Here is a 27082-nt window from a genome sequence, read left to right as displayed (position 1 = left end):
ATGGATTACGTAACATTTTGGGCAATATAAAAAGGAAACGTTTAAAAGGTATTCATAAAGAATTTTAACAATGATTTAAACGTCATTTAGAAACTATTCTAGAAATTTAGATGATACATTATATGTTGACAACTTTTTGAAAAGTATTTGCGAGCTTATCAGAAAAGAGATAAGACAGAGGTGGGCTTCCGCTTAGAGGTCGGTCGATCATTGTGTAATTGCAATATGTGTCGAGTATCCCCAAACATGCGAGTAATGAAGGGAAAGTTCAAGTTCAACCTACCCAAAGATTGACGCTCAAACGATATATATCGTTTATACTCATTACGAGAAAAGTTTGAGCGTAATATACTATTATATTCCATGGTTAAGTCTGGATTACACACACGGCACACTGATAATTTTGAATGATGGTTCTCTGGAGAACCATTCAGTCCTTAAATTTAATTAATTTCGGATGTGTAGCACGGCGCACACTTAGTTCGAGTTTTTATTAAAAATTACGCTAGATCAGAGACAGTTGCTCACACTGCCCGCGCCGTTTGGACACTGGAGAATTGCCTGAGCTTGGAATTTTTTTGGGTGTAGCAAAGCTTTTTTCGGCTTTTTCCCCTATTTATCAGATAGCGAGGCAGCCCGTAAGCAATTCAAATGTTTGCTAGAGCTGTTGGCGGCTAAAAACGAAAGTGGCAACAGCGAATTCTTGGAAGCTTCGTCAGTTTCTGCGTATGGTGAATTCCTTTTATCGTTATCTGCTGTACTAAAGCTTAAAACAGATAAGGAGAAAAAATAAAATAAGCCTAATATGGAATGTAACTAAAAATCGTAGAAACAAACAAACTTGTTAGCCCTGGGGATTCAGTTTAGTCAGGGACTCGAGTGGCTGAGAGGGGACCTTATCTTATCGTCATATCTTGCACATATGTCGGCCTATAGATTATGCACAAAATGTGCGAATAACTGAGAGGGTTATTTTTAGGAGAGAAACCAATCAACATGAACAAATATTTTAGCAAAGTGTCATAAATTCATGAACCATGAGGACATAATGACAATTTATTCCCAAAATAAGAATTTGTTGATCATACAATGTTATAACTTGATGATCTCATAAATTCTATAGCAAAAGAAGCCTATTGCTTAATAGTCATAAATCTCTGGAACGCCCATTAATAAGCCATTATTGGCCACCATTGTCTTTTAAGATTGCTCTGAGGTCATCTGGAAGACATTCGAAGGCAGCTTAGGCAAACAAAACACTTTGTAAAGTGTGTGCATTGTACATTGGGTATATAAAATGAAAAATCAATTAAAAAGAGGTGAAAACCAAACAATGAAATCAGCAACAACAGCGTGACAATAAACTTTACCATACACCGATAACAGGTGCGCCGTAAACTTTGTTATCTGTGACGCTCAATTGCTGCTCTGAAATGCGAGTACTTACATACATACATAAGTATGTATTTGTTAAGTGTGTAATAAGAGGCGGCACCCACACAGCACAAACTGAGGCATAACTTTAGGCTTTAGCACGAAAAGTCATTAAAACAAAGTGCTTAGCACATTTCAAATAATATCCAAACTACACGATTACCCCCAGGAAGAAGACTGAAAAGATCGACTTAAAGTTGTAGACTCAACGATACCTTAGATCGCGATGTAATATAATTAGATCAAATGTAAATTATAATAAAAATTCGTAATTTATAAATGTAACTTTAACTTAAACAATCATAGATTATAGATTTCCAAAAAAATCTCTTTGAAATTTTCAAAAAATTTTATGTTATGTCATCTAGCTGCTGCAAGTTCTTCCATTCACTTAATATACACAAATCTTAAGTACATTTTACAGGGTATAACAACTCCTCGCAGCTGCGTCATAACATGCTTCGACTATTTTTAGTGTCAAACGGTAATAGCAGCACGAAGTCAGGGCAATAAAACAGGAAAGTACAAACACACCGTCTTAAACACACACCCATACTATACAAAACACACACCAACTGTGCTCATAGAGAGAGCACCGCAAGAGCATCCTGTTTACAGGCACCCAAAATAAACACGAGATACTCTGCGCATGCGCACAAGGATTGATGATTGAAGATTGAGGGCAGCTGGATTGAGGGTAAAGAACAGGAACATGCGGCGCACATGTGTCGACATATAGCCAGGAGGCGATATTTAAATTTGTGGCCCGTTGTATTTATAAATCACCTCCCCCCAAAGACTGAAGAACTGACGAGTATAAGAACTTCGTTGTCTGTTTACCAGAGACAGAAAGATTGGAAAGAGGCAGACAGAAGAGTTTTGTCTACCCGCTGATTAGGCGTGCAATAACCTCGCAGCGGGAAGAGATTTGCATAAATCAATAAACATAAGCCCTAAGCCAATATTCAATTTATATTTTAGTATATGTATATGACTGTGTATGGTTTTTATGCATCTGATCGTTAATGTTAATAGCAAATATGCAAAACTATTTTTATTTGTGCGGAACTTTTTTTATAATCATATCGTTTCGACATTGGAATTTAATTATTGGGGCGATCGCTAGAGATAACACTTTATTTTATGATAATTTCTAATTTCTCTCTTACATTCTTCTCCTCAGAGTATATAATGAGAACTGTAGCGCAAGGTTTTGGCTGTTTTGACTAAATTTGGAGAATTGTTCATGTTGTTGTTTTGTTTTCAAAAATTTCATGCATAAAATTACCTCATCACTTGCCGAAAATTAAAATTCAGTTTTGACTTCAATGACAACAACAACAAAACACAAGCCATAGTCAGTCAGTCAGTCACACAATAACAATGTTATACTCGTAAATTCTTTTGTTTGTGCCTCGCATGCTAAACAATTTCCAAAACAAAAAGAGAAAATTCCCCCAACACCTTTCAGAGATCACTGAGCACTGAGCGCATCAGGTAAACCTTGTATTTATTGGTAACTTTTATCTTTTTGACAGCACCCTAACGGAAAGTTTCTAGTATATCTATTTATAAGTACAATCTGTAAATCACTATGCTGGAAATTTATAACTTTGGCAAAGAAAAGCAGTTATCACTGTCAAAGAAAGGAGTGTCAATTTTCTCACAAAAATGCTGTTAATCGAGACTATAAATTTGTTGAGCTTGAGTAAGGTTAGTTTATAGAATGGACACCTGAAGATTGTCGATAGAATGCTACGCAGTATTATATTATAACTTGTTGACTGTAAGAAACAGATGAGAAAAAGATACTTTTAAGATATATATCTCTAAACTAACTATTTTTTTATATAAATTAAATATTAGCTTGAGCTGACAGAAATGTTGAAAAGTTTGCATAACATGAAACATGCACATTTATTTGCCTAAACTAATCTGGTAAGCATATGCTGTCATTATTATTATTTATGATTAATTCCCAGGCTACACACACGCTTCAGGCATTCATCCTCTTTGTCAGCTGCAGTCAAATTGTTGTTGAGGCACTTTAAAAATGATTACCAAACATTTTGGCTCATTATAATCATGACTACAAAATGGCATTCGGCTTTAAGTTGATGTTGTTGTTAGAGTTTTGGGTGTTGTTGTGGCTTGTCTTCATTTTTATGGCGGCTTTGCTTTATTATTATTGTTGTGTGTGTATGTGTATGAGTGTGTTTGCTGCTCCAAAAGTTATTTGCAAAAATTAGTCAATAGACAAGGCGTACCCCCGACTTCCTTCTTCCTCCATGCTTATTGCCATTACTTATGCTTTCGGGTTTCTTTTCTTATTTCTATATTTTTTCGTCTATTTTGTGTGTGTGTGTGTGTGTGTTTGTTTGGCATTTGTTACGCCCCCCCGGGGCGTTACACCCGCGTCGGAGTAGACATGCGCACCACAGAAAGAGAGACGGAGAGAAAGATAGACCAACTCCATGACATCATCCGCAGCTGCGCGTTGTTGTTGCACGCTTGTATCTAAGTATCTAACAGATACATGCGCCAACGCCAGTGGCTGAAACTTATTCTTTGCGGTCATGTTCTGCGCATGCGCAGCCGCTACTGTATTTATTTATTTATTTTTTCTGCGTTTTTTGTATATTTTTTTTTTGGATTTTTGTTTCTTTTTCGCCTGTGACATGTGCTCATTTGGCATGCAAATGGAATTCGAGTGGGCGCCGCATCAACGAGTTTGACAGTGAAATTTTTTTATACGCTTCTTTTTGGGACACAATCAAACGGTTTTTTTCATTAATCAACAATCAATTACAGTTTACAGATTGCAGATTCTTTGTTTGTATGGGAAAATGTTGGATATTGTTTAGGCCAAGTGACAGGCTTGACTGCGTTTTGCCAAATTCGTCAAATGTCCGACTGATGACATCATTAGATTCTGCACTAGACCCACTCTGGAGCACCACTCGATGTGCTTGAAGACATAGAAAATTGATCCACGCTTTTGGCTATTTATTTAGCTTGTGCCATTTAGCAACGGGCGGTCATCGGAGCATAACAAAAATAGGAGAGTGTATGAATAAGACACAATCAATTCTACGGGTCCAATCGAAATTTCACTCAGCACATTCTTTTGGCACAATAAAAATCAATTAAAAGTGAAATTTGCTATTCATGGTTTTTTATGATTAATAAATTGATTTCAAAGATTTGCCTTTGAGACGTCACTGTGAATTATTGTTTTTTTTTTTTTTTTTTGGGTTTTATTAACTTTAATCGAACCAATAAGTCCGACTATATGGCCAACGGCTTGGAGAGGCGCCAATATTCATTAATTATGTGGCAAAAGCTTGCAGCACGCGTTATAATGCCTACTTTTAATTGCTGTGTAATTAAGATTCGTTATGCCGGATATAGGCCCATTAATCTGCACGCTTCTTGTAAGCGATGAGGCCCCCCTACGATTATATTTAGTAGTAGACCTATGCTGGGATAGGTGTGATCATTTCAACAGGTTTACCGACTGATTGATTTCCTCTGAGTTCACTGAGGGAAGTGCCAGGCAATTAACAAATTGACTAGAAGTACAGCGATTTGTAGAGCATTAAAATAACGTATTTGCAATTTATTTTAATACCACTTTCCCCTGCATAATAAACTAAGGAAAGTTGCACGCAAACTTTGAGCTATAAATCCATCAACTAATAATGATATTTTGATATATTTTGTTTTTAACAGATATGGCAGAGTCGCATAACTCTATGATACAATTTGTAACCAAAAAAAAACCTATGGAGTCATAGGAAGTATTGCCACATTTTGGACTATCAAAAACGAAACCAAATTAAGGTCGTCATTAAATTGTTAATGAGTCGTAAATACATTAAATTTATTGAGATATGAAATGAGTTATCGCTGCGCAACGACATGTAAAACAATTAAAAGATTTTGATTTGTTTTCTAGTTATAATAATTGTTATTAATTAAAGACGACAACAATTGATAAGGCTAGAAACTGAGAAACGTTGTTAGGCAGGTAGAAATTCTTTTAGCTTGACATACAAACAAAAGTAGATTAATATTCAGTTTTAGGTTCAGGTTTCTAAAGGGCATAACTAGCTAAGCGTACGTTGTATTTAACCCGTTCTCTCGACCGTGTGACCATTTAAAGATGGTGTCTGTCATTTTGGTGCGATCTGTAATTAATAAGCATTGTCTAAGCTGCAACCCACAAGGAATAGAAGCATTTCCTTCTTAGCGTCTGGTGTAAGCCGGCATATGACTTAATCAAGCTCAAGTTCGTAATGAAACCAAATGATTCGAAAATCATTTGCATATGCCGCTCTTAACACGTGTGAATCCAAATTGGGAAACTCAATCACATTGGCGAATGAGTCACATGCCATATAGGTTGTGTGTGTGCTAATGACAAATACTTTTCGAGCCAAAGTCAAGGGTAAATATTTACTCAACAATGAGTACGAGCATCCAACACCCTAACACGCAATGAATATATTTCCGTTTGGGTTTCGCAGGAAGTTGCCAAAGCATATTTGTTATCGAAAAATGTGCTTGACGGTTGGGAGTTCTTTCTAGTCGGTGCTATCTGAGAGCCCCCTAGTTTTAATTAAAATGTAACACAACAGGCGACAATCTCAATGAAGATCGTCTACAAGCTGAAAACGAACATTTCAATTCCATTTGACAGCTCAGTTTGTAACCCAATGCCCAAAAATAAATATGAAATACTCGTACATAGTCAGAGCTTGTATCTTGAAGATGCTTTTGTATCTGTGTGCGTCGTACTCGTAGTTGTAGACATGTGATAGGGTAAGATCTTTCAATCGACCATTGAATTTTTAATTGGCTAAGCCCTGAGAATATGTCTCTTCCCCTAAAACTGTCTATCCCCCGAGTGTCAACAGTCCCAGTCTTCAGCATATGTATTCAAGTGTCTGTTCAATCATAATATTATTTCAAATTTTTTTCTATTTGTGTAGTTTATAAACAAAATTTAAATTGCCTCGTTTATTTGTAAATGCTTTAGAAAAGCCATTAATAAATATAAACATATTTTGATAGTATTTCAAGTTCTTCGATTTTAATGGACAGCCTTGTGGCTCATCAGTGGATTGTTAACAAAATGTGATAAGACTTTAAACCGCAAGTTATGTATTTTAAATGAATTTCAAACGATTTCAATGTGTTTTTGATGAGACACGAACTGTGATATGGGTTTGTTATTACAGCCCCAAAACCCAACCCAACGACAGTAACAACAAATTCATAACCAATTCAGATTTCTACTGCCAATTGCATTTTGACCCGAAATCACGTTGCGCAAGCCGCACAATGTTCACAATTTATTCACGATGGAAAAAAAAAATTTCAACCGTTTACAATTACATGATAAAATTTATTTTTGATGACGTTATAACAGCAAATTGAAAAAAAAAAACACATATATGAGTGGATTTGAAGAATTCTTCAACATTTTGCGGTCGTTTTTTTTTTATTGTGCATAAATTATATCTGAATGATAGAGCTTTGAGTGAGGTAGAGAACTTAAAAAACATAGGAAACTTATGTTTGCCTGCACGGTAGCTTACATTATATAATTATAATGCCCGTAATAAAAGCTATCTTAACTATGTTTTACTCTAAACACACTTATCAGCAGAATCTTTTCATATTTATTCTTTTCTGCTTCTTTTCATTATCTAAAGCTGCTTAGCCAGTTCTCCGTAGACTTGTCTTCAACATTGTATTGTCAAAAAATGTTATTTTTGATTTCACGCCCCTTGCTGCGGTTGGATGTCGCCTCGGGTAATGGAGGCGACTCCTCTCGACGTTGCCTCGTTGCCGGGTGGTCAATGCAAAAAAAACATGTTTCACGACTCAGCATATGCAAATTGACAGAGTATTGCCTCGAGAACTGTCTCCCAAAAACTCAATCCCGTTGATAAAGACGCCGCTTTGCCGCATCATAATAAAAATCGTAAATAAATAAGCCAAACAAACCGAAAAAAAATAAAATTAACTTCACGCTACAATGCTAAACAGAGGCAACAATTTGATGGAAAAAAAACCAGTAGAGAATCTCGAAAAGTAACCAAAATTTGTAGCTTCTCCAACGGGCACGAGTTTTTTGAATTTTAAAGGGTTTCTTCCCGCCTATCTCGCTCTATTTGCCTCTCTTTCTGACTCTTCCAATTACTGGTTGATGTCAGCGTTTAAGTAAATATTTTGTTATTAACCGTGTAATTATACCCTTCTTGAGCTGGCATTGCAGGTCTGTTAAACTGTTTGTTACTCATGAATAGAGTTGTCAACCAAATGAGAGAATTAATATAAGTTTGACAGAATGAATATTTACTTAAGGTTACTCTTAAGTATTCGAGTATTATTTATTTGATTAACACAGACGATTTATTATATCATGAAATCTATGAATTTTGCGTAAGGAATAAATTTGAAAGTATTTCAAAGTCGATGTATGGAAGTTGCTCAAATTTTTAAAGCAAACAAAAGTTGGGAGCTACGTGAGCTCAATTTAATTGTTTTAAGATTAGATACCGGAAGATTCTGGTTAAACCTGAAGTATTCGCGGAAATAAGAGCCCGCATGAATTGAAATTTGACATTTCAATGCAGCACTTATTAAGTAGAATTTGGCACAAAATAAATTTCGATTCTTGTGTTAAAAAATTTATATAAATATTGTGACATTCTTTATATAAAATTCATTTTTAATATGTTAAATCAGTTTCAAGTTTAATATAAAAATTCGGTAAGTAAGAAGAAAGTTTTTAGAGTACCTTCTGAACTATAATCATTGTCATAGATATACATATAAGACACTCCACATTTTTGTTATAATTGTAATCCATAAACAATCAACGTGTTAATGACATTTTCTGCCTTATTGTATTTTAACAGCTTCAACAACAAGCCGAGAGTCAATAACAAATATATATACAACAATAATAATGGCTAAAGCAAATACTAAGGTAATATTTATAAATTTATGCAACAGAAAACAGCACGAGTTCGAGTGAGACTCTGTAAATTTGTATTGTTATTTTTGTACAAGTTAACAGAAAGAGAGAGAGAGAGAGAGAGAGAGAGAGTGAGGGAATGCTGGAATCTGAACCCAAGGTTAGGATCGTAGCTTAAGTTGAGCGCACATTGAATGCAAATGCAAAACATTTGTTTAATGTCGAGTTTTATGCGTCTTTTTAATTGTTGATGACTTGAATTCTATGCCATAAACTAGTCATGAGTTCTAGACAGACATTTCGCATCATCATCATCAACATCATATTCAGAATCTTTATATATGCACGGAAGAGAGCTGAGAACTAGAGATAGCAAAAGAGAGCGTGTGTTCCCAGCTAATTAATCAAGAGAGACAGACAGACCGACAGAGACAGAGACACAGACAGTTAGACATTTAGCTCTCACCCATGACTAGCTTATACAGCTATTTTATGAGTCAGACGTTCGAAGTTTAACTCTGACATCATGTAGCACCCATTTGGCCTGGTTGTAACTTTCTGCATACGAGTAAACTTCAACTTTTGTGCAGTTTTTGCTCGCACTTTTTTGCAATATTTATTTATCGCACTTGCGGCAATTGATAAGCCTGTTTGTCGACACTATCTGTCGATAGATAGTTAATGTGTCCAGTATTTGATTAGGACTGGAAATCTAACTCATAAATTGCCTGGCCAAAGTACTTAAGCTAAGTCAACTTTTCCGTCAGGCCGATAACGTACAAAGAAATTGCATGGACATTCCATAAATAGGCTAAGAATTGTCATCTTTTATGAGAATATTGTGACCAAGGCCTCATATATGTGTAAAAAGTGGAACGAGCCCGTAAAACAGTTGAAAAGTACGCATAAGAATGTCATATTTACGCATTGCCAGAGGAGCAAAAGCTGGCAGCAAGGTAAGCTAAAGGTAAGGTAAGCTTCTGAGCCACCTCTTCAGCTCTCTTCCAGCCCGAGGCTTGCCTTGTCTTGGTCTTGGACTCGTCTTGGCTCACATTTCACAGCTGAGCTGTGTTGTGCTGAGCAAACTAAGAATTTTTGGCATTTCTGTTTTGTTGTTACGCTTTTTGATTTCGATCGATGGTCGGACGACGCTTAGGGCATAATTTATACACACATATGCACTCACACATGTAGTTGTATGACTATGTAAACGAGTATGAATACGAGTACTCGAACCCAGTGTGAATACGTGGAAAGCATATGCAAAAAAGGGGGCCAACAATTTACGAGTAGCGCACAAATGCGCAGTCTTCTTGTTCGCTGCGAGCTGATTATACCCTCACAATAGGGTATAGCAACTATGGGAGTAAGTCTATAGTGCAATCTTGGTATAAATTCGAATAAAAATTTTATTAAGTGCGATTGGTGAAATTTAATAACAATAATATCACCGCTATATATCAGAAATGGTTTAAAAAACATTTTTATAATAACTTGTACAAATCATTCATTATTTTTACTGTCTTAAAGAGCACCTGGATGTCGTTTAAGGTCCCCGTTATTTTAGCTGCATCAAAATCAATGCCCCTTGGTGGAAGGCATTGGGGGCCATATCATCAACACCTTCCTAGGCAGCTGCACAAATACAAAAGCCCAACAAAACAGTAGAAGCAAAAGCAGCGGCAGTTTTATGGCTTCATCTTTGTTTTCTTCTTTCTTTTTTATTCTTCTTTTTTCTTTTTTTTGCTTTTGTCTTTTGGGCTGTTGGGTTGCAACTAACACTTCACAGAGGCAAAAGAAAATAAAAAACTAAAAAAAAAATGCTGAAGAAAAATGAGGCATATACTCGTACTAGGAAAATAATTACAGCAACGACTACGAAATTCTACCACCGCCCGGTGTAAAGCGGAAACAAAGTGCGCAAAATGTAATTAATTGCCCGAGGCAAGATCACAGTTGAAGCAGCAGCCCATGCGGCGTATGCTTAATGTGAAGTCGTCGTCTGCGTCTGCGTCGGCGCAGAAAACGTTGCCTCCAACTCTCACGATGTGAATGTTGTGCCGTGTTGTGTTGTGTTGCTGAGGTCTCCATTTCAGTTTGCTGTTTGTTGACTTTTTGCAACTAATAAGCTAAATATTTTGATTGGGCCCGCGGTCGAGGCTGCAACAACAACACATAAATAACAGCAACATCAATGAGAAGGCATCGCAATTTATTCGCAGACGTTATTAAATTTTCGTTCGTTTGTTGTTTCTGGGCAGCTCCAGATTGACAGCAATTTGCCAAAATTAAAGCCAGCGTCAAGGCTGCGATAAGTTCGCGACTTTTTTTTTTTGTTTTATTTTATTTTTATTTTGTGTGCCCCCGAATATTTTGCCACGCCTTCTTCATCTAGGCAGACAGGCGGTAGTTGTTGATAAGCTTTTGCTAGTTTATTCCAAATACTGGTAAACTTCCGCTTGACATTAGCTTCTAGAAACAAGACAAACTTCATTGCAATTTTTTTGGGATCTGTAAAATTGGAGTAATAGATTTCTTACAAGTCTCATATTTCATCTATTATTCATAGTCTTAGAAAAGAACAAATCCCAAGTTTTAAATGAAATTTTTTCATTTTTATTTAAAAACTATGAATCATTGCCAGCTTTTCATGAATCATTATTTAACTAGTAATTATTTTTTAGTAATGAAAGAGAAATGATCTAAGAGTTTAAATTTTATTGATTGCTTTGGAATTTTTAGAAATTATTCACCTAATTTATAAATATTTAAAGAATTTAAAAAAAATCTATTAATATATCTAACGGTTTTTTTTAATTCAGCAGAGCGAATTTAAAACACATACACAGCGAAACACTTGACTTGATTAGCCAAATTCCATAACATGGCAAAAAAAACTAGCTACATAATAAATAAGTTTAAAAAAGAGCAAAACCAACAACAAGCTGCTCAAAATTGTTTATGGTGCGACTCCAAACTTGAAAGCAAAGACAAAAAACTAAAAAACAAATACAAAACAAAAAATAAAGCAAAAAAGGAAAACCAAAAAGCAAAGCAAAAGCAAAGCAAAATCACGAGAGGGAGAGAAGTCATTTTTGGTGAGAAATTTCACTCGAGTCAGCGGAAGGCGAGGCGAGTTTCAAGGTTGCCAGCGATTTTTCTATGATAATGGAACAGGTGAACCGTGAGCTGGAACAGACTTTTTGTTATTTTTATTGTATTATTATTATTTTTATTTCGATTGAGCCGCAGCTGAAAAGGGGAATTGAACAGATGACAAAATGAGCTACGAAATACAAATACCATCAACAAAGTGAAATAGAAGAGGATGTTGTATAGAGATCGGATTAATTGAGGGTTTCAAATTGGTAAAGTTATCGCTATTAAAAGAAGATCAACGTGAAACTTTCGCTATGTTAACAATTTGATTTGACGAAAGATTATTAGGAACGCAATAAATTGTGAATGCATTTGACTTTCACTTATTAAATTACATAAGTTGGATGATTCTAAAAGCAAAGCCTTTGATAACCAATGGAACAATATTGATTAAAATCAATAAGATACTTCAATTTTATTTACTAAAAATCAATAAGATACTTCCTTTGTCAAGGCATTATATTTTCAGACCAAACTGTAGCGTCATGTCTCGAAGTTGGAGCGTTTTTTGAGTTGTCTGACTGCCAAAATCCCACACATTGCACAATGTTGAGTGCCAAGTAAACAACTCAAAAACTGACCGACCCTTCACACACATACATACATGTAAAATAAAAAAAAATTTAAAAAAAAAAAAACAATGAAAATATGCAACTGCAATTCCGCTGCAAAAATCGTGCAAATTGTTTATAAAGTCAATGTAACTTTATGTGTGTTGTGTGTGTGTATCTGTAAAATGCATTTCCTGTGCTCTCTTCAATAAGAAATGTTGCTGTTGTTGTGATAGACTTAGCATGTAAATGCAGCATGAGGAACAAACAACAAAAACAACATAAACAGCCTGAGGAGTGTGGAAAAAAGAGGATGGCAACGACATGTCCCTGTTATGTTTATGACGCAAAGTCCTTATCCTGCTTGTTGTCATTCTTAATCCGGTTTAGTTCAGCTTTGCACATTGCTGTTTTGCATTGTTTTTGCCAACGATCTCTGCCGGCCTCGCGATCTTTTTGTCTTTTTGGCATAAAATTGACTTCTTAATTGCCAAAGTGGTTTTGGCCCGTCAAGGTTGGATTGGCCGGCTACCTGATCGATTCCGATCCTCGGTCCAGCGACCTGGCAAAGAGGTAACCCACGCTTACAGGTAGCCGCTCTCGCTCTCAACTGTCTCGACTGTCTGGATCGCCGGCTCTCTTGTTTAGGAATTCCATAATTATGATCCTCGTAGTCACTGGCCTGATTGCCTCTCGCGAAAAAAGAGAATACAAAAACATGGACAACTGACCGGAGTCGCGAAAAGTCGCGTCGTGCGCTAAGCCGGAGATTAGCTGACGATTTAGAGGAAAATCCATCAATATTACGCCCATATCCCAGGAGGATCAAGCTCTAATCGCCGTGCTTAAGATGACTTATTTTGCTGAAAAAATTAATCCACCTCTCATCGGAGGTAGGCGCAACGTTTTTTTGTTCTTTTTCTTTCTCCTTCTTTATATGCCACCCGACTAATCCGGGAGTCAGCTGCCTGGAAAAAGAGGTAACAGCCAAATGCAAAAAAAAATATGCAAACAGCAATTTTCGAATTTTATTATAATCCTTAATCCTAGCAAAAGTTAAAGCCTGGGATTAAGTAAAACAGTTGGCGTTGCCCAAACAGTCCTCAGGTAAAATTGAAAGTCCACCCGGAAAATGTTGCTTAGCGAGTGGATCAAAGTTGGATTATAGTTAACTTAAGGCGTGCGATTAAGAGCGATTTCACATGATCTGCGATTAGCGCCAGGATCTACAGATTTGTGGCGCAATAACCAGCTTCAAGTCAATTCCGCTATTGTGCATATCTCTGATTAAAGCTAGATCCTTCAGGAAGTGCGTGGCGTGGGTGGCGTGTGAGGATCACTCACAGAATAGATTTGGGTTTTAGAAAATCAAGAGTGATAGAAGAAATGTAAGTTGCAATTCAGTTTCAGGTCCAAATATTATCTATATGAAATATACATTTGGTTCCTTTGATGTGATTGAATCTCTCAAAACGTGAAGGGGAATCAAGTTAGCAAAATATCTACATATGTATATACACAGGTATGTATAATTAAATATGATTCAAGTATTTGGAATTATCATGGGGTTTTATTATGTGGTTCCAAAACTTCGCCAATACGAAGATGATTCCGAAGAAACAGCAATTTGATAATTCCCAAATCGGAAAATATTTAAATTTAGTACTATTTTTAAACTGAAGTTTGTCATGAGACGTACAAATGGAAAAAACTTGGCATACAGTTTTATACATTGAGATTAATAGTAGTCTGATAACCATGTGTATCTCATGCGAGTGTGAAATATGATTTAGAATTCTAGAATTCATTAGAAAACAGCACAGAATAAATTTAAAAAAAAATCCATAATTGTTTTAAGAATTCAAAAAAAATATATTCTATAAAATAAAAAAATTCGAAATAATGAATACATTTAGAGTTCTTAAAACTGCACATTTCCAAGTTCAGCAGTCAATTGGACGCCATTTGCACTACTAATTTAAGAGGTCTTACGAACTTCCAGCCTTTATTAAAAAAGTTATCAAAAATTATCATTTAAATTTTTTATCTTAATGGGGACCTTGTATCACTTCTGTGACTTTTGCCGCAAAAATTTAACAATTTATATTCAATTCATGCTTTCAGTTTGTTTTTCATTTTAGTTGCAAGTTGGTATATCATTATATTTCCACATTCGTATAAGAACTTTTACATGATTGTAATTGTAATATGATTTTAGATATAAATATATAAAATACTCAAATGGCTATTATTGCAATACGTTTGGGAATTCATCTGTTGAACTTTTTTGAGCTATTCAAAAGATCTTTATTTGTAAGTATGCAACAACAATAGACGTTACGGCCCTTAGAATGTCTAGAATGACCCTTGACAGAGCAGCTTCAACAGCTAGTGAATTGGAGAGTTTTTTGGTTTTATACAACCAAGATTTTGTTGGCAACTTCTTGTTAGCTGCATTTCAATTTGCTCGATTATCTCATTTGAACATTTGCCAGAATTCCCATTGAGCGATCCCGTGCCTCATTTATAGTTAAAGGGACAGTGACACAACACTCAAGTCGCTGATTGTTATGCTTAACTACGTTGTAATTGAGTGAGATTTGTGTGCCACTTGGTGGCTGCCAATTGTTGCTCAGCTCCAGCAGGTTTATGTGTGCAACTCTTAACTTTACAACGCCAATTGATCTAGTCACCTGAATTGGCAATATCCAGACACAGATGCCTTCGTGCATGTATGCAGCAGATGCAAATGAGTACAATTGCGGTCACAAAAGCACCTTAGCCCATTAGCCCTATCAGTGCAGCAACATTCAAAAAAAAAAGCCTGCGGCGATGTGACTGCACTTATGATTTTTTTTATTATTTAATGTTTATTTGAGGCGTGGGCTTCATCTCTCTCTGTGTGTGTGTCTTGCATCTACAGTTGTCCCGTAAGCTTTAATTTGCGAGCAATTGTCCTATGAATTTCTTTATAGACAAATGTCGTTCAATGCCTCTTAAAGTTTTACGTTATAAGCGGCTTTGAACACACACACACAGATCAAATATTTTGTTTGCATTATAATGTGTGTATGTAAGTCAAAGAGCAAATGCGTTTTAGCCCAACAAGACTTACTACATACAAACAAATATATTCAGCTATAGGTCCTAACGTGCTTTGGCTACCCTATTTACTATTTAATTTGCCGAAACGCAATCAAAAATCTTCTTTAAAGAGTCAAAAATTTGAAAATGCTAAAAAGCAACGGTAAATTTACAAAATCCAATTTTTTATAAAATGGTATTCAAATTTAATCATTAAGATTTTAAATTCAAATTATAAAGATATGACTATTTAAATTATTTAAATAACCAAAATTTTGCTTATAAATGAAGGTATAAATTTTTTTAAAATTAAAAAAAATATTCAAAAATAAATTAAAATTTAAAAATGATTTAATAGCTAAAACAGCTAACTAAGAATGATTTCTAGCTAAACAATTTGCAAATATATTCAATAACAAAGCCATGTCTAGCCACTTAATAGCTAAAATTTCAACACTCTATCACTCTTTCTCTTTCATATGCTAATAAGTAACGACTATGACAGCGATCGCAAATTTTATGACACGACGCACGCAATGTGCGCCCTTTTCCTTTTTAGCATAAAACTGTACAGTTTGAGATCCAAACTGGATTCCAATTGGCGATTATGCAACAAGTTTTGAGTGCCTTTTTATATTTTGTGGCTTATTGGACGCCATAAAGCGCACAGTGAGCGTCGTGTGTTTCTCAGGTGCGTTCGTTGACTGCATAAAAATGTTATTATGTGTATGTGTTGTATATAATGGCATTGTTAATTGAATTTGGCAGCGCACAAAATTGAATGAAACACATTGTTATTGTTGTTGATCACTTTTTGCTTAACTGTTGCATAAAATCGTTGAAATAATAATCAATTGAATTGCTTATAAGTTTATTTGATTTTACTTTTTCATTTGCTTACCTTTGACAGCCTCGTAGTATCCTAAATCCAGCGTGAATGATTTATGTTAAAATCCTGTACAAAAAATATATATGTTTTTGTTTTGTTTACAGCTTCCGCTCTCTTTAGCGCACTCTCTCTCTTGCTCGCTCGCACTTTAGCACGCTCACACAAAATAAGACGGCGTGGTTTCACTCGTTCTCTTTCTATCTTTCCTTTTTGCTTCCTTTTAAGTCCTGCAGCGTTGACTTGTTGTTGTTGTTGTTGATTGTGTGGCGCTGTTATTTGAATTAAGAGTAATTTATATTTATTACAATTTTCACTTGACTCGGCTTAAACTCGGCTCTGCTCGCTCTCTCTCTCTCTCTCTCTCTCTCTCGTAGTCGAACTCTCTGTGTTTTTCTTTGGCAGCACACGAAAAACGCGTAAGCCACGAAGATCGAGAAACACACGTAACAAAATAAGACGAAAAAGACGCTGAGAGATGGAGCAGAGAAAACCGGAAAGTTGTTGTTGCTTTTTGTTATGCGCGGCGTTCTTTGGCTGCTGCGCTTTTGTTGTTGTTACTGTTGTTGCTGTTCTTGTTGGCAATAGAAAGGATCCGAAAAGTCTTTAATTGAATAGAATTATTTAAGAATAGCAGCAACTTATTTTTGACTTATGTATCTTTTTTATTAATTTGTTGTTTTAATGCATTAATTTATGCTTAGAATTTTTGTAACTTGTCACTTGTTGCTTTTGACCTTAATACGATCGCGTTTTAACAAATTCCAATGCATAAACACACACACACACATATGCTTAAACTGATCTCTCTCTCACTCTCTTAAACACACACACAAATACAACGATGCGCAAAAAAAACCAGCTTCGCCGCTTTTTTTTTGTTTTTGGGCCAACAATTAGATAGCCGCGTTCTAAAACGCCGGCGTAGCAGTCGACGCTGTTGCTCTTTCTAATTAGCACGAAACAACAGCAACAATAGCAACAAATTTACAGCAGAACAGTTAAACGGCACAAACGATTTACTTCTAATAATCTTTAAGTTGTATTTACACAGAGCTCGACGTTTTATTTCATGTATTTTGTTGTTGGCACACTTTATTGGTTGAATTTCGTTGTTAGAGTTGCGCGCTCGTTTCACGCACGTCTTGCCAACTCGCGATCTGGCTTCACAATGATTTCCAATTCTCGTCAACGTGCGATAGTTTCCTCTCTGAACGTTCGTTCACACTGTTTACTCTGCGCAGTGCACACTGCTTACACTGGTTCCAGTGAGAAAATGTGACCGGCGAGCAATTCAAATGTGAACTTAGATTTAGTTCATCTACCAAAAATTTTCCAAAGATTCAATATTTTTAATTCGAAATCAGATGGTAGAATATGTGGGATTGAAATGAACGAACAAAAACAGAGGCAAATCGAAATACAACTGTGTTTTTTAGCTAAAAAGTTTATGCAATAAGAAAATCTTTAATTTAGTCAAATTTTCGAAGTTGCAACTGAATTTTTTTTAAATTAATTTAGAACAAGCTGCCAGATCAGAAATTTTTGTAATGTGGCAGCCCCATTTTGAACAAGTTGCCAGATCGAAAGATCGCGGACAATAAATAACAACAAACTTTTTCAAAAAGCAATAAAATAAATTATTTCAAAACCAATTATATTCGAGATTAGATGAAATAAACGTGAATGATTCTATAAGTGTTGGAAGAAGTTAAGCTAAATAATTTAAAAAAAAACGTATGCCGCACAAGGTAGTACTTTCTTACAGCCAACTTCACGCAGCGCAAAATTGAGGTACATGTTGCCAACTTAGATATTTTATAGCTAGCTCTGGCTATTTTCAAAGTTCGGTGGTTAGAATGCTAGCCTGAAAAAAGGTACTTTAAATATATATACTGCTATGTTTTGCTATTAGTATTTTTTTAAAACTATTCAAAATGGATCGCAAAAAAAACTTTCCAGCCAGCAACAGCTATTTTTTTTTCCACTAAAGTTGGCAGCACGAGAGTAAAAAACATTTTGGTATTTTCCATTCTCAACTGAAATTGTTGTCCCACTTTGATCACAATCTGAAACGGCGCGCAACTTAAATTTTTTTAGGTTTCTTTTAGCGAAAAATTAAAAAAAATAAATATATAATATGAAGCCGAAATTTTATTAAAAATGAAAGGAGTTCGTTTTGCGTCAGGAGGTGAAGTTGTGTAACAAAGTTAATTTAGTTAATCCAAAAATATGACAAAATTCTAACAAAATTTCTGATAAGACTTTTTGCCTTTTTAAGCTTAAGAACTAAAGAAGGTCCATATTAAAGCCTAATTTGGAAATTTTTCCGAAATGTTTATTAAAACAAGTTGGTAGCAATGAAATAACATTTGGAAATCAGCTGTGCCGTGTCGGTCTTAGCTGTTTTCATTGCAGTTTCGGATGCTTTCCAGCCAAAAACAGATATTTTTTTTCTATGAAGTTGACAGCCTACAGATAGTATAACAGCGCATTTTGAGCTTAGCAGTTCAATTTCAAGTACATACAAAACATCGCACTTAATCGATACGTGAATAACAAAATATCGTAATATTTTCTTAAAGATTAAATATTGCCTATGTAATAACTATTGCATTTGAATAGTTAAATATTACACTTAAAATCTTTTATTGTAAAAAAGCTTAAAAATATCGATATAATATATCGGCTGTTATGGAGTATGACAGGCTCATTACAGCTGTGAAGTTACATTTCTGTTATAGGCTTGTTCTACTGTTAACAATGTTATAGGCTGCTTTGTTAAAAAAAAATACATGTATATTCCAAATAGTATATTGGTAAAATCAAGTTTTGTATTAAACATTTATTCCGAGCAGTTCCAGCTTTACTTCCCTTATTAAAAAGAAGAAATATGTTTTTTTTTTTCAAAATAAATACTGCCCTCTGTTAGTAACATTACGAAATATGTTAAGTTTTGTTGTTGAATATGGCAGCTAAGAGTGACCAGACAGCTGGGAAATAACATTTCTGTTGTTGTTGCGTCGGAGTTCGGACGTGTGTCGCGTCCGTGTCGCTCGCGAAATTTATTTAATTTTTTCCATTGACTTGCACAAACCGGAACTTGCTAAGAATAAGACAAGTCAGTTGTACATTGTGTTAGTTATGCAAAAGTAGTAAACATAATCGCAGTGCGCGTAAAGTATGTAAATAACACCGCAATTTCATTTCCATCAGCCCCCTCCGAAAAGCAAAGAGAAAAAGCGAGTGGCAGATTTTTTCCTGTCTACCTACACAAACATACGTATACATATACTTCGGTTTATGTATTTATGGGTGTTTGTGTATAACGAAGATCGCAAAGTGTGTGTTGTGTGTGATTAATCCGATGAAGAATAAGAATATAAAAAGTTTCGGCCTTTATAAATATTAATTTTACTAGAGTTTGTATTTAAAATCAGTGCAAAAAAGTGCGTGCCGCGCCCGTTTGCCAAACGTTACATACAAACATACACACGGAACACACACATAAGCAAAACGTTCACTCACACATTTGTATACTGACAAAAGAGAAAAGTTGTATGGGCAGCAACAAATACGAATTGATAGCCAAATAGTTTTTGCTAATTGCCGTATATAATACTATTCCTTTTGTCAATTTGATTTTAACAGCAATGCGAATATAATTATGTTGTATGCTTTTTAGTCAAAATTATAAAAACAACACAACTAACAAGCAGTAAATAAGCGGAAAGAAAGAAAGAAAAAAAGTGAGGCGCTGTTGACGGCGAGTGCTTCTGTGTGCGTATATATGTGTGTGCGTTGGTGTGCATAGCCTGCATAGCAGTGTGAGCGTGTGTTTGTGTAAAGTAGAAGCAGCAACAGCAGCCGCCGCCGCAGCAGGCAGATAAAAAAAAAAACAAATCAAAATGGCGCACCAACAACAACAATTGGCACAATCGGTGAATTGTTCATTGGATGATATCGATTTGACGTCACTAAAGGTAAGTTAACAGCTTCAACAGCAGCTCAGAGAGCTCCATGCACAACAAAATTAACAACAACAGCAGCGACAACTACAAATACAATAAATGCAAGGTGTGGCCAAGTGTGCATGACTTTTGTTATTTTTAAGGCAATTTCCGCATTGCAGCTGATGAGCTTTTAAAGTTCTTTTTATTATGTTTCTGCCTTAATCTCCTTCTCTTCTTCCGCTTTTGTTTCTCCTTCTCCCATTCTTCTCAAATTCACTTTCAATCAGAGTGCCAAAATTTGTACAGCTGATTTCCAGTGTTTTCGATTTTATTGTGAACATTAAAAAATTGCTAGAAAAAGCTTGGAAATCTGAGGTTTTTACGGAACATTTATTAAATAACTCCAGATCTGGCGGTAAACTGAGTACGCAACACTGCTGATTATTGCAGTTATTTTTTCCATTTATCGATTTGCCAGTTTGCTGCAGTATTGTAATCTGATAAGAATTTCTTTGTTGCACAATGCCTGAGAAGGTTTATCAACGGATTTATGGGTCGTGTCATTGAACTGATTTATGGATATCTCTTTGGATCTCGCTTATAAATAAACATGCTACCAACTCACTTAATATGCATACAACGAGTATATGCAAATTGTTGTTAAAATACAAGCGTATCTATGGTAACGCCCCCATCTTTTACAGCCGTATAATGCGAAACATAATTGTTAATAATTAACATTAATAATAGCATATTGTGCTTGGTCAATTATTAAGTATTTTCTTGCTATCTTCGCTTTCTTTGCGTATCCACCACCCTATAACCCCCATTCCTAGTTCACCCTCAATTCACCACCACAGCAAGCAGCGACAGTGACCGGCCGGTGTCAGCGTCTTTTGCCTTTACTGTTGTTGTTGTTGTGGCTGTTGATTTTATTTTTCTTTCTTTTTTTCGTTTCTCAATGAAATTTGCCCCACACGCACGAGTCGCACGCGTTGCTTTTGCCTATTGCTGCTTTGCCTTTCTCTTTCAGCAAACGTTCACCACATCTCTTAAACTCACCACTGCCGCCCCACGATGGGCGCACACAATGCGTCGACGTCGGCTGAAGCAGCGCCGGCAGCAGTAGCAGCGGCAGAAAGTAAAGTTTTGCTCGTGTTGAGGAGTAACAGCGCTGTCTGTGTATCTCGTCTGTGTCTGTGTGGCTGTGTGCGTGTATGTGAGTGTCCGTTTGTTGACTCTGTCTTGCAGCTGGTGGTGGGTGGTGTTGGGGATAAGGTGGATGCTTGTGTTAGTGTGTTGGCATGTGCATGTGTTCTTCAAAGCTCGACGAAGAAGACGAGACAAAAACGAGACAAGAATGAAAATTGTTTAGTTTACTTTATTAAAAGCAGCAACAGCAGCAGAAGCATATCCATGCGTGTGTAAACACACATATATATATATAAATAAACGTACATATGTATATATATGTATATATTTATGTGCATGCAGACATGAAGATGATGATGAAGCACTGAAGAAGGCAGCCAAGAGCAAAAGCAAAGCTGTGAAAAAAAGTGGTAGGGGTACGACGGTTGCTGCTGCTGCTGTCGCTGTTGTTGTTGCTGTTGGCCTTCTCGCAGCAGGCGCGTGGGCGCAACGTCTGCGTTGGCTTTTAAAGGTCATTAAACAATGAAATACGTGCCCCGAAATAGTAAACAGCCGTGTCTATGTTATTGTTGTTGTTGCTGTCACAGCATCCAGGCGATGCTTGACAAAAGGTCACAGTCCTTAAAGCTGCCGTGGCATGTGCTTCTGCTTCTTCATATTCCTTCACGTTCCCATTCTCGCCTTGATAAAGTTGCTCGCCATGCCTATTACTGATAAGATACTGCAACAGAAGCAAACGCACACATACATAAAATGCATTAATCAGCGCAATTTCATTAATTATTTTTTGATTCCCAGCTGCGTATATGTATGTTATTATATGTACATACATATATGCAGTTATTCTCTTCTATTTCTTGAAGTTTTATGTTGCTCTTTTTGTTGTTGTTGTGCAGTTTGATAAGCGCTTGCAGTCGCTGCTCTGCTGACGTCGCGCTCTTTGCAGATTGCCTTCATTATTTTGTGCATGGCCATATGTCGGCACTTCTTACAAACACACACACACACACACATGCTACCTCTCCCTCTCTGCCACTCTATCTCACTTGCTCTCTGTCTTTGCCTTTGTTTTTCTTTTGTGCGTATCTGTTTGTATGTGTGTGCATGTGTTGTGTATTTATTTTAATCAACGTTTATTGCATTTGGTTGTGCGATAAAAACGTGTTCGCCCACATTTGGTGTGTATAGTGTTGTGTTGTGTTGAGTGCTGCAATTTGTGCAGTAAAGGAAAGAGAGAAAAAAAAAACAAAAATCACACATGTTTGGGTTTGGTCTGATTGTGGGTTAAATCAACATGGCTGGGTAAATACACGGGGAAAAACGAATCACAAACCGAATATTTTGGCCAGATGTAGTGTACACGTCTGTATGTACATGTATGTACAATGTACATAATAATAAATTTACATAAGTACATTACTTATGTGATCTAAGAATTTGATACATTAGTATAATTATACACTCCTGAGTTTGAATTCTTGTTTTCCCATTGCGTGACCTTATGAATTAACTAATTTCCATTGCTGTCAGGTTTATCTTTTGGTTGCTTTAACACATACGTATTTACGTATTTACAGAGCGTGGCCCAAAGCTCTTTATTTATTATGTATTGCATTCCTAATCGAATTGAGTCTTACAACCCACACACACACTATAAAAATTTACAGCTGTGGCCAAACAAATAAAACAAAAGATAAAAATATTTTATTGATAAATTTATCGAATTTAATTAACTAAAGCCCATTTCTTCCTAGAGCAGTTAAATTTTATCTGACAATAATTTAATACATTTTACGACTAAATATCTTTTAGTTAGTTAACTGATGTCCTAAAAAATAAAAATAAGCCTACATGGGCTAAGTAAAATTTTGGTTTTCTTTATTAAATTAATGAAATTAATTTGTGTTCTGTTCTCTTTGCATGACCATGACTGTTTGTATGCAAACTAGACTCATGTATTTATTTACATATGTCTAACCTATGCCCCTCTCCCCGCATTGCTCTACCTCTCTTTCTCTCACTTTTTTGCATATATGCAAAAAAAAGTTGCTATTGCTGCTGCTATTATTTATTTTTTGCATGGGCGTTCAATATGCAGTCAGTCCTGTTGCGAGTCTCCTGAATACTCTCATACACACACAAACAAACAGTTGTATGTGTATTGCTGCTCTAACTGGGCCAAGCCTCGAATGCGACCAAAAAGAAATCCAGTTTTGCCAACAAGCCTCTGCCCAGTATCAACATAAAAAGCGAAGCAGCAGCCTCAGCGAGTTTCAGACGAGTCTCTGCAAAGTATCAGCTAGTCGTTTAGTTTTAGTTGTAGTTGTAGATGTACTCGTAACCGTTTGAACAAATACTACAACAACTAAAGTCAGCAGGAGAGCCACAGAGAGGGAGACAAAGAGAGGAGCAACAACAGCAGCCTGTTACGACTAATAACTGTAACTTAAGCTCAATGTTAACTTAAAAATTCAACATAACGCATTGCCCCTCTCTTACATAGACTCCCCTGCCTTAGAATGTGACAGAGAGAGAGGAAGATTGAGAGAACTGAACAATTCACAAATGTATATTCCCTCTCCTACTCAGACTACTCCCCCCTCTTAACTGCCACGCTCTTCTATTGCGCTGTCCATTGGTTGCATTTTGTTAGCGGTTTGTGTTTAACATGTCAACGCTAATGAGTCATGTTGTGGTTTTTGCCGTTGACTCCAAGGGGAACACTCGACTCATTTTTTGTGCATTTTTAATTGATTTTTACAACGTGAAGTAATCAGCCAGAAATAGCAGTAATTGCTATCCCCTCCCCTCTCTCTGTTCCCCACTCTCTCACTAAACTGCTTGCTGCATGTGTTTGACACACTTTGCCCAAACACCAACAAGAACAACAACAACAAGTTAAACAATGGCTCCAGGAGAAAGGAGGAGGTTGAGGAGGAGGGAACGATAGCGATGGCTCATTTGAAGGCAGCCATAAATCTACTTAAGGCAGCTTTCAATAGTTCCTTCTCTCTTTGCTTTCTCTCTTCTGTCTGTCTTTCCGCTGCTGTTTTGTTTTTGTTCTTTATTTTTCACTTTTTTATTTTTTGATTTCGACTGACGCTTTGTCTTTCTTCTGCTCTATAATTCCTGCGGTTGCTGCTTGAGCCTGCAAATTGCAGCTACCGTTACCGCAAAGAGCAGCTCAGCCTTTGTCAGAAAGGGGTGGGAACGAGGGATTGGGGGAGGGGCTTTGTTTGATGAAATGTGCAGCTGAAGCTTTTAAAGAGTATCGTTGAAGAGCATTACCCGTTACAATGGGGTTGGGGCTGAGCACAACGAGTGTTTTTAGCAATGAAGTAAGAGACGGTGAAAAACGCTTCAGAAACCGTGGCACAAGCTAACGAAGGAATTTAAAGTGGTAACTAATCAACTGAGAAAAAAGTGCTTAAATCATTTTCTTATGTAGCAGGGACCGCAAATAAGAGTTATGGGCTTACAAAAATTCAACTAGAGAAAAGTGACCTAGATGAATGTGAAAACTGAAATACTCTATTCTAATTAAAAATAACATTTAAAAAAAGGTTTGATTTCTCGATATTGATTAAAAAAATTAAAATAATAATTAATTTGTATATTTATAAAAATTATGTAATAACTCTCAGTATCAATTTTTTAAACAAAATAAAAATTAAGAGCAAAGATTTTTCTTAACCACACTCATCTCTATAAGCCTTATGGATGTAGACTTCAGTTATACATTTAAAATTATCGAATTTTTGGCTTTCTATACTGAAACGGGCAACTGTAGATTTTAATTTGGAAACACATTCTTTTAGTATGTACAAAATTGTGTATGAAGTCAAAAAAAATTAAATATTTCTGCAGTGGAATTATAAAAAATTGTATAGCAATCATTCACTTTTGACACTTATTGTAAAAACGAAACATTTTCAGTTAAATTCCCAGAACTTGTCAGAACTTGTGTACTACTTTCTCTTAATCCATCTATGCTTATCGCATTTCTGAACTGCATTCACCTTACACTATGCTAAACTTGCATGTCTTCTCAACTATCTGGTGTCTACCTTTCCAACTGTTTACCTGTCTGCCCTTTAACCCCTTTTAGCCTGTCATAAACAGAATTTAGAGCATTGACTGCCTTGTCTTCCTCCCCTAACCCTCCCCTCTCCTACTTATTTTCCTGTCAAAAATAAAAAAAGAGAAAAAGTCAGTTACCTGTTGAAATAGTTGTTATTCTTCTTGTTATTTTAATTGGCATTTGCCTTAGCTGTCACTATTCTCCCTTTTTAGCTCATCCCTCCCACTCTCCCCTTTCACCTGTCTAGAGGGGCATCGTTGCGGGTCGTGTCACGTCGCTAAGTATCGAGACTGGAGACTCGTGTTTGCTCGTGAGCTGCGTGTCAATGAACTCACATGCGATTTGTTGTTGTATGGCTTTACAGAGGATTGGGTGTGGAAAACGAGGAGCAGGGGCATGTCAAGAAGTGTATGAGAATGACTTGACGGGGGGACTTGGGATTTGTATTAAATGCCGCTTTATTTTTTACGTTGGATGCCTTATTTGTATTATTATGCCTTAATAATTTGTTTACACAAACAAACAAACAAAGCCAAAATAACAACGTTGCCTTATACAACAACAACAAGACTGCAGTTGTTGTTGCTTTTTGTTAAGTGTCTCTGTAGCACACAGACTCACTGCCCCGCCCTTTTCTGAACTCATCTCATTCGCATGGCTGTTCATTGTTTTGGCTCTGGCAACTGGGAAAAGGATTTCTTTTATTTTTTTTTTTTTGGGCGTTTCCCATCTTGTATTTTACTTTTATTTGTCATAAACTAATGCTTGATATTGTCTTTTTCCATTTTGCAGGATCCTGCAGGTATCTTTGAGCTTATCGAGGTCGTTGGCAATGGCACCTATGGCCAGGTCTACAAGGTAAGTTCAAATCAATATTTATTTATACGTGTTTGTGGCAAGCAAAGATACTTTTTATGCGGAGATTGTTTTGAATTTTATAGCTTGTCTTCCCTGGCATTAGAAATATCTAAATCTTTCCAATTTTGTTACGGCCAAATTTGCAGCTTTCTATTGAAGCCCAACTGGCAATTTGGTTACGGCGCAATGATCTCACAATTCACGTTGAGACCGTTTTTATTTTTGTCTTGTTGTTGTTGCCTTGTAATTAGCAATCATTAGACTTTATGCTTGAATGCGTCGCAGTTTGCGGTTGTTGTTGACTGCCTGTTAAGATGAGTTGCATATACAAAGATACAAATGTATCTCTATCCAGCTAGTATCTGTATATCTGTTCCAAAACAAGCTGCGTCATTTGCGCTTGCTGCCTTAATTAGTTGCGAACCGCTAGGCGGGCAAATAACTTGCCACCAAAACTCTTCTTAGCACTCTTCTCACACATTAACACATTTTGCTCTCGCCTTAGAATTATGCCGCAGGGTCTCAACCCAAAACCAGCAACAACAAGAGCAGCAATCATAATAATCATCATCGTCGTCGTCGTCATCATAATAATCACATCAAAGATTTAAACCAAATGTTGTCTGTTTATCTGGAAGGAAAAAGAAAAACAATGCCAAGACTTTGTATTTAAATTTTAAGTTTAAAATTGTATCTGCAAGATACAACACAATGCAGCAGCGGCAGCTACAAAAATAGACACTGTGGGGATTACCGTTAGCATTTGTTGCTCTTACTTTACTTCTCTGTTATGTTTTTGTTCTGTGTGTGGTTGTTGTGGCAATTTTGTGGCATGCGCTGCGCTTGGGAGGCCAACGGCAAGTTCTTCGTCTTCTCCTCTTTCTCCACTTCACACATTCTTCTACACACATTTTTGTTGTTGCACTCACTTTG

The 27082-nt window shown here is 36.2% G+C and overlaps 2 protein-coding genes and 1 long non-coding RNA gene across 17 annotated transcripts in view; 2 read left to right on the top strand and 1 right to left on the bottom strand.

Annotated features, from left to right (window-relative positions):
• LOC117786584 (spectrin beta chain, non-erythrocytic 2) overlaps positions 1–17329 on the bottom strand; it is a 35966-nt gene extending 18637 nt beyond the window's left edge. Inside the window, exons 1-2 of one of the 6 annotated variants that reach the window (XM_034624920.1) lie at positions 17200–17329; positions 16121–16377 (exon numbers count right to left, since the gene is read on the bottom strand). Coding sequence is in view for 3 of the 6 variants with exons in the window: in XM_034624916.1 (XP_034480807.1) it covers positions 284–365 (82 nt within the window). In the remaining 3 variants the exon portion in view is untranslated. Of the gene's footprint in view, positions 1–283; positions 560–16120; positions 16378–17121 lie in introns of those variants that run through there. The other 5 variants (XM_034624919.1, XM_034624918.1, XM_034624916.1 and 2 more) reach the window with 5 other exon arrangements.
• Positions 9150–11898, top strand: LOC117786585. Its single transcript, XR_004617642.1, has 3 exons — positions 9150–9381; positions 11251–11609; positions 11678–11898. It is a non-coding gene; the product is annotated as an uncharacterized LOC117786585 (long non-coding RNA).
• Positions 17330–19087: 1758 nt separating the features above from the next.
• The window catches only part of LOC117788844 (mitogen-activated protein kinase kinase kinase kinase 4), a 34837-nt gene continuing 26842 nt past the window's right edge, over positions 19088–27082 (top strand). For 7 of the 10 annotated variants that reach the window (XM_034627738.1, XM_034627741.1, XM_034627736.1 and 4 more), the window contains exons 1-3: positions 19088–19290; positions 19791–20088; positions 26084–26149. In XM_034627738.1, coding sequence (XP_034483629.1) covers positions 20014–20088; positions 26084–26149 — 141 coding nt within the window. In that variant the 5' untranslated portion in view covers positions 19088–19290; positions 19791–20013. Of the gene's footprint in view, positions 19291–19756; positions 20089–26083; positions 26150–27082 lie in introns of all 10 variants that reach the window. The other 3 variants (XM_034627734.1, XM_034627735.1, XM_034627733.1) reach the window with 3 other exon arrangements.

Source organism: Drosophila innubila (assembly GCF_004354385.1).
Source record: "Drosophila innubila isolate TH190305 chromosome 3L unlocalized genomic scaffold, UK_Dinn_1.0 0_D_3L, whole genome shotgun sequence".
NCBI lineage: Eukaryota > Metazoa > Arthropoda > Insecta > Diptera > Drosophilidae > Drosophila > Drosophila innubila.
The sequence above is the reverse complement of the archived record's forward strand: the minus strand, read 5'-3'. Positions and strand labels throughout refer to the sequence as shown.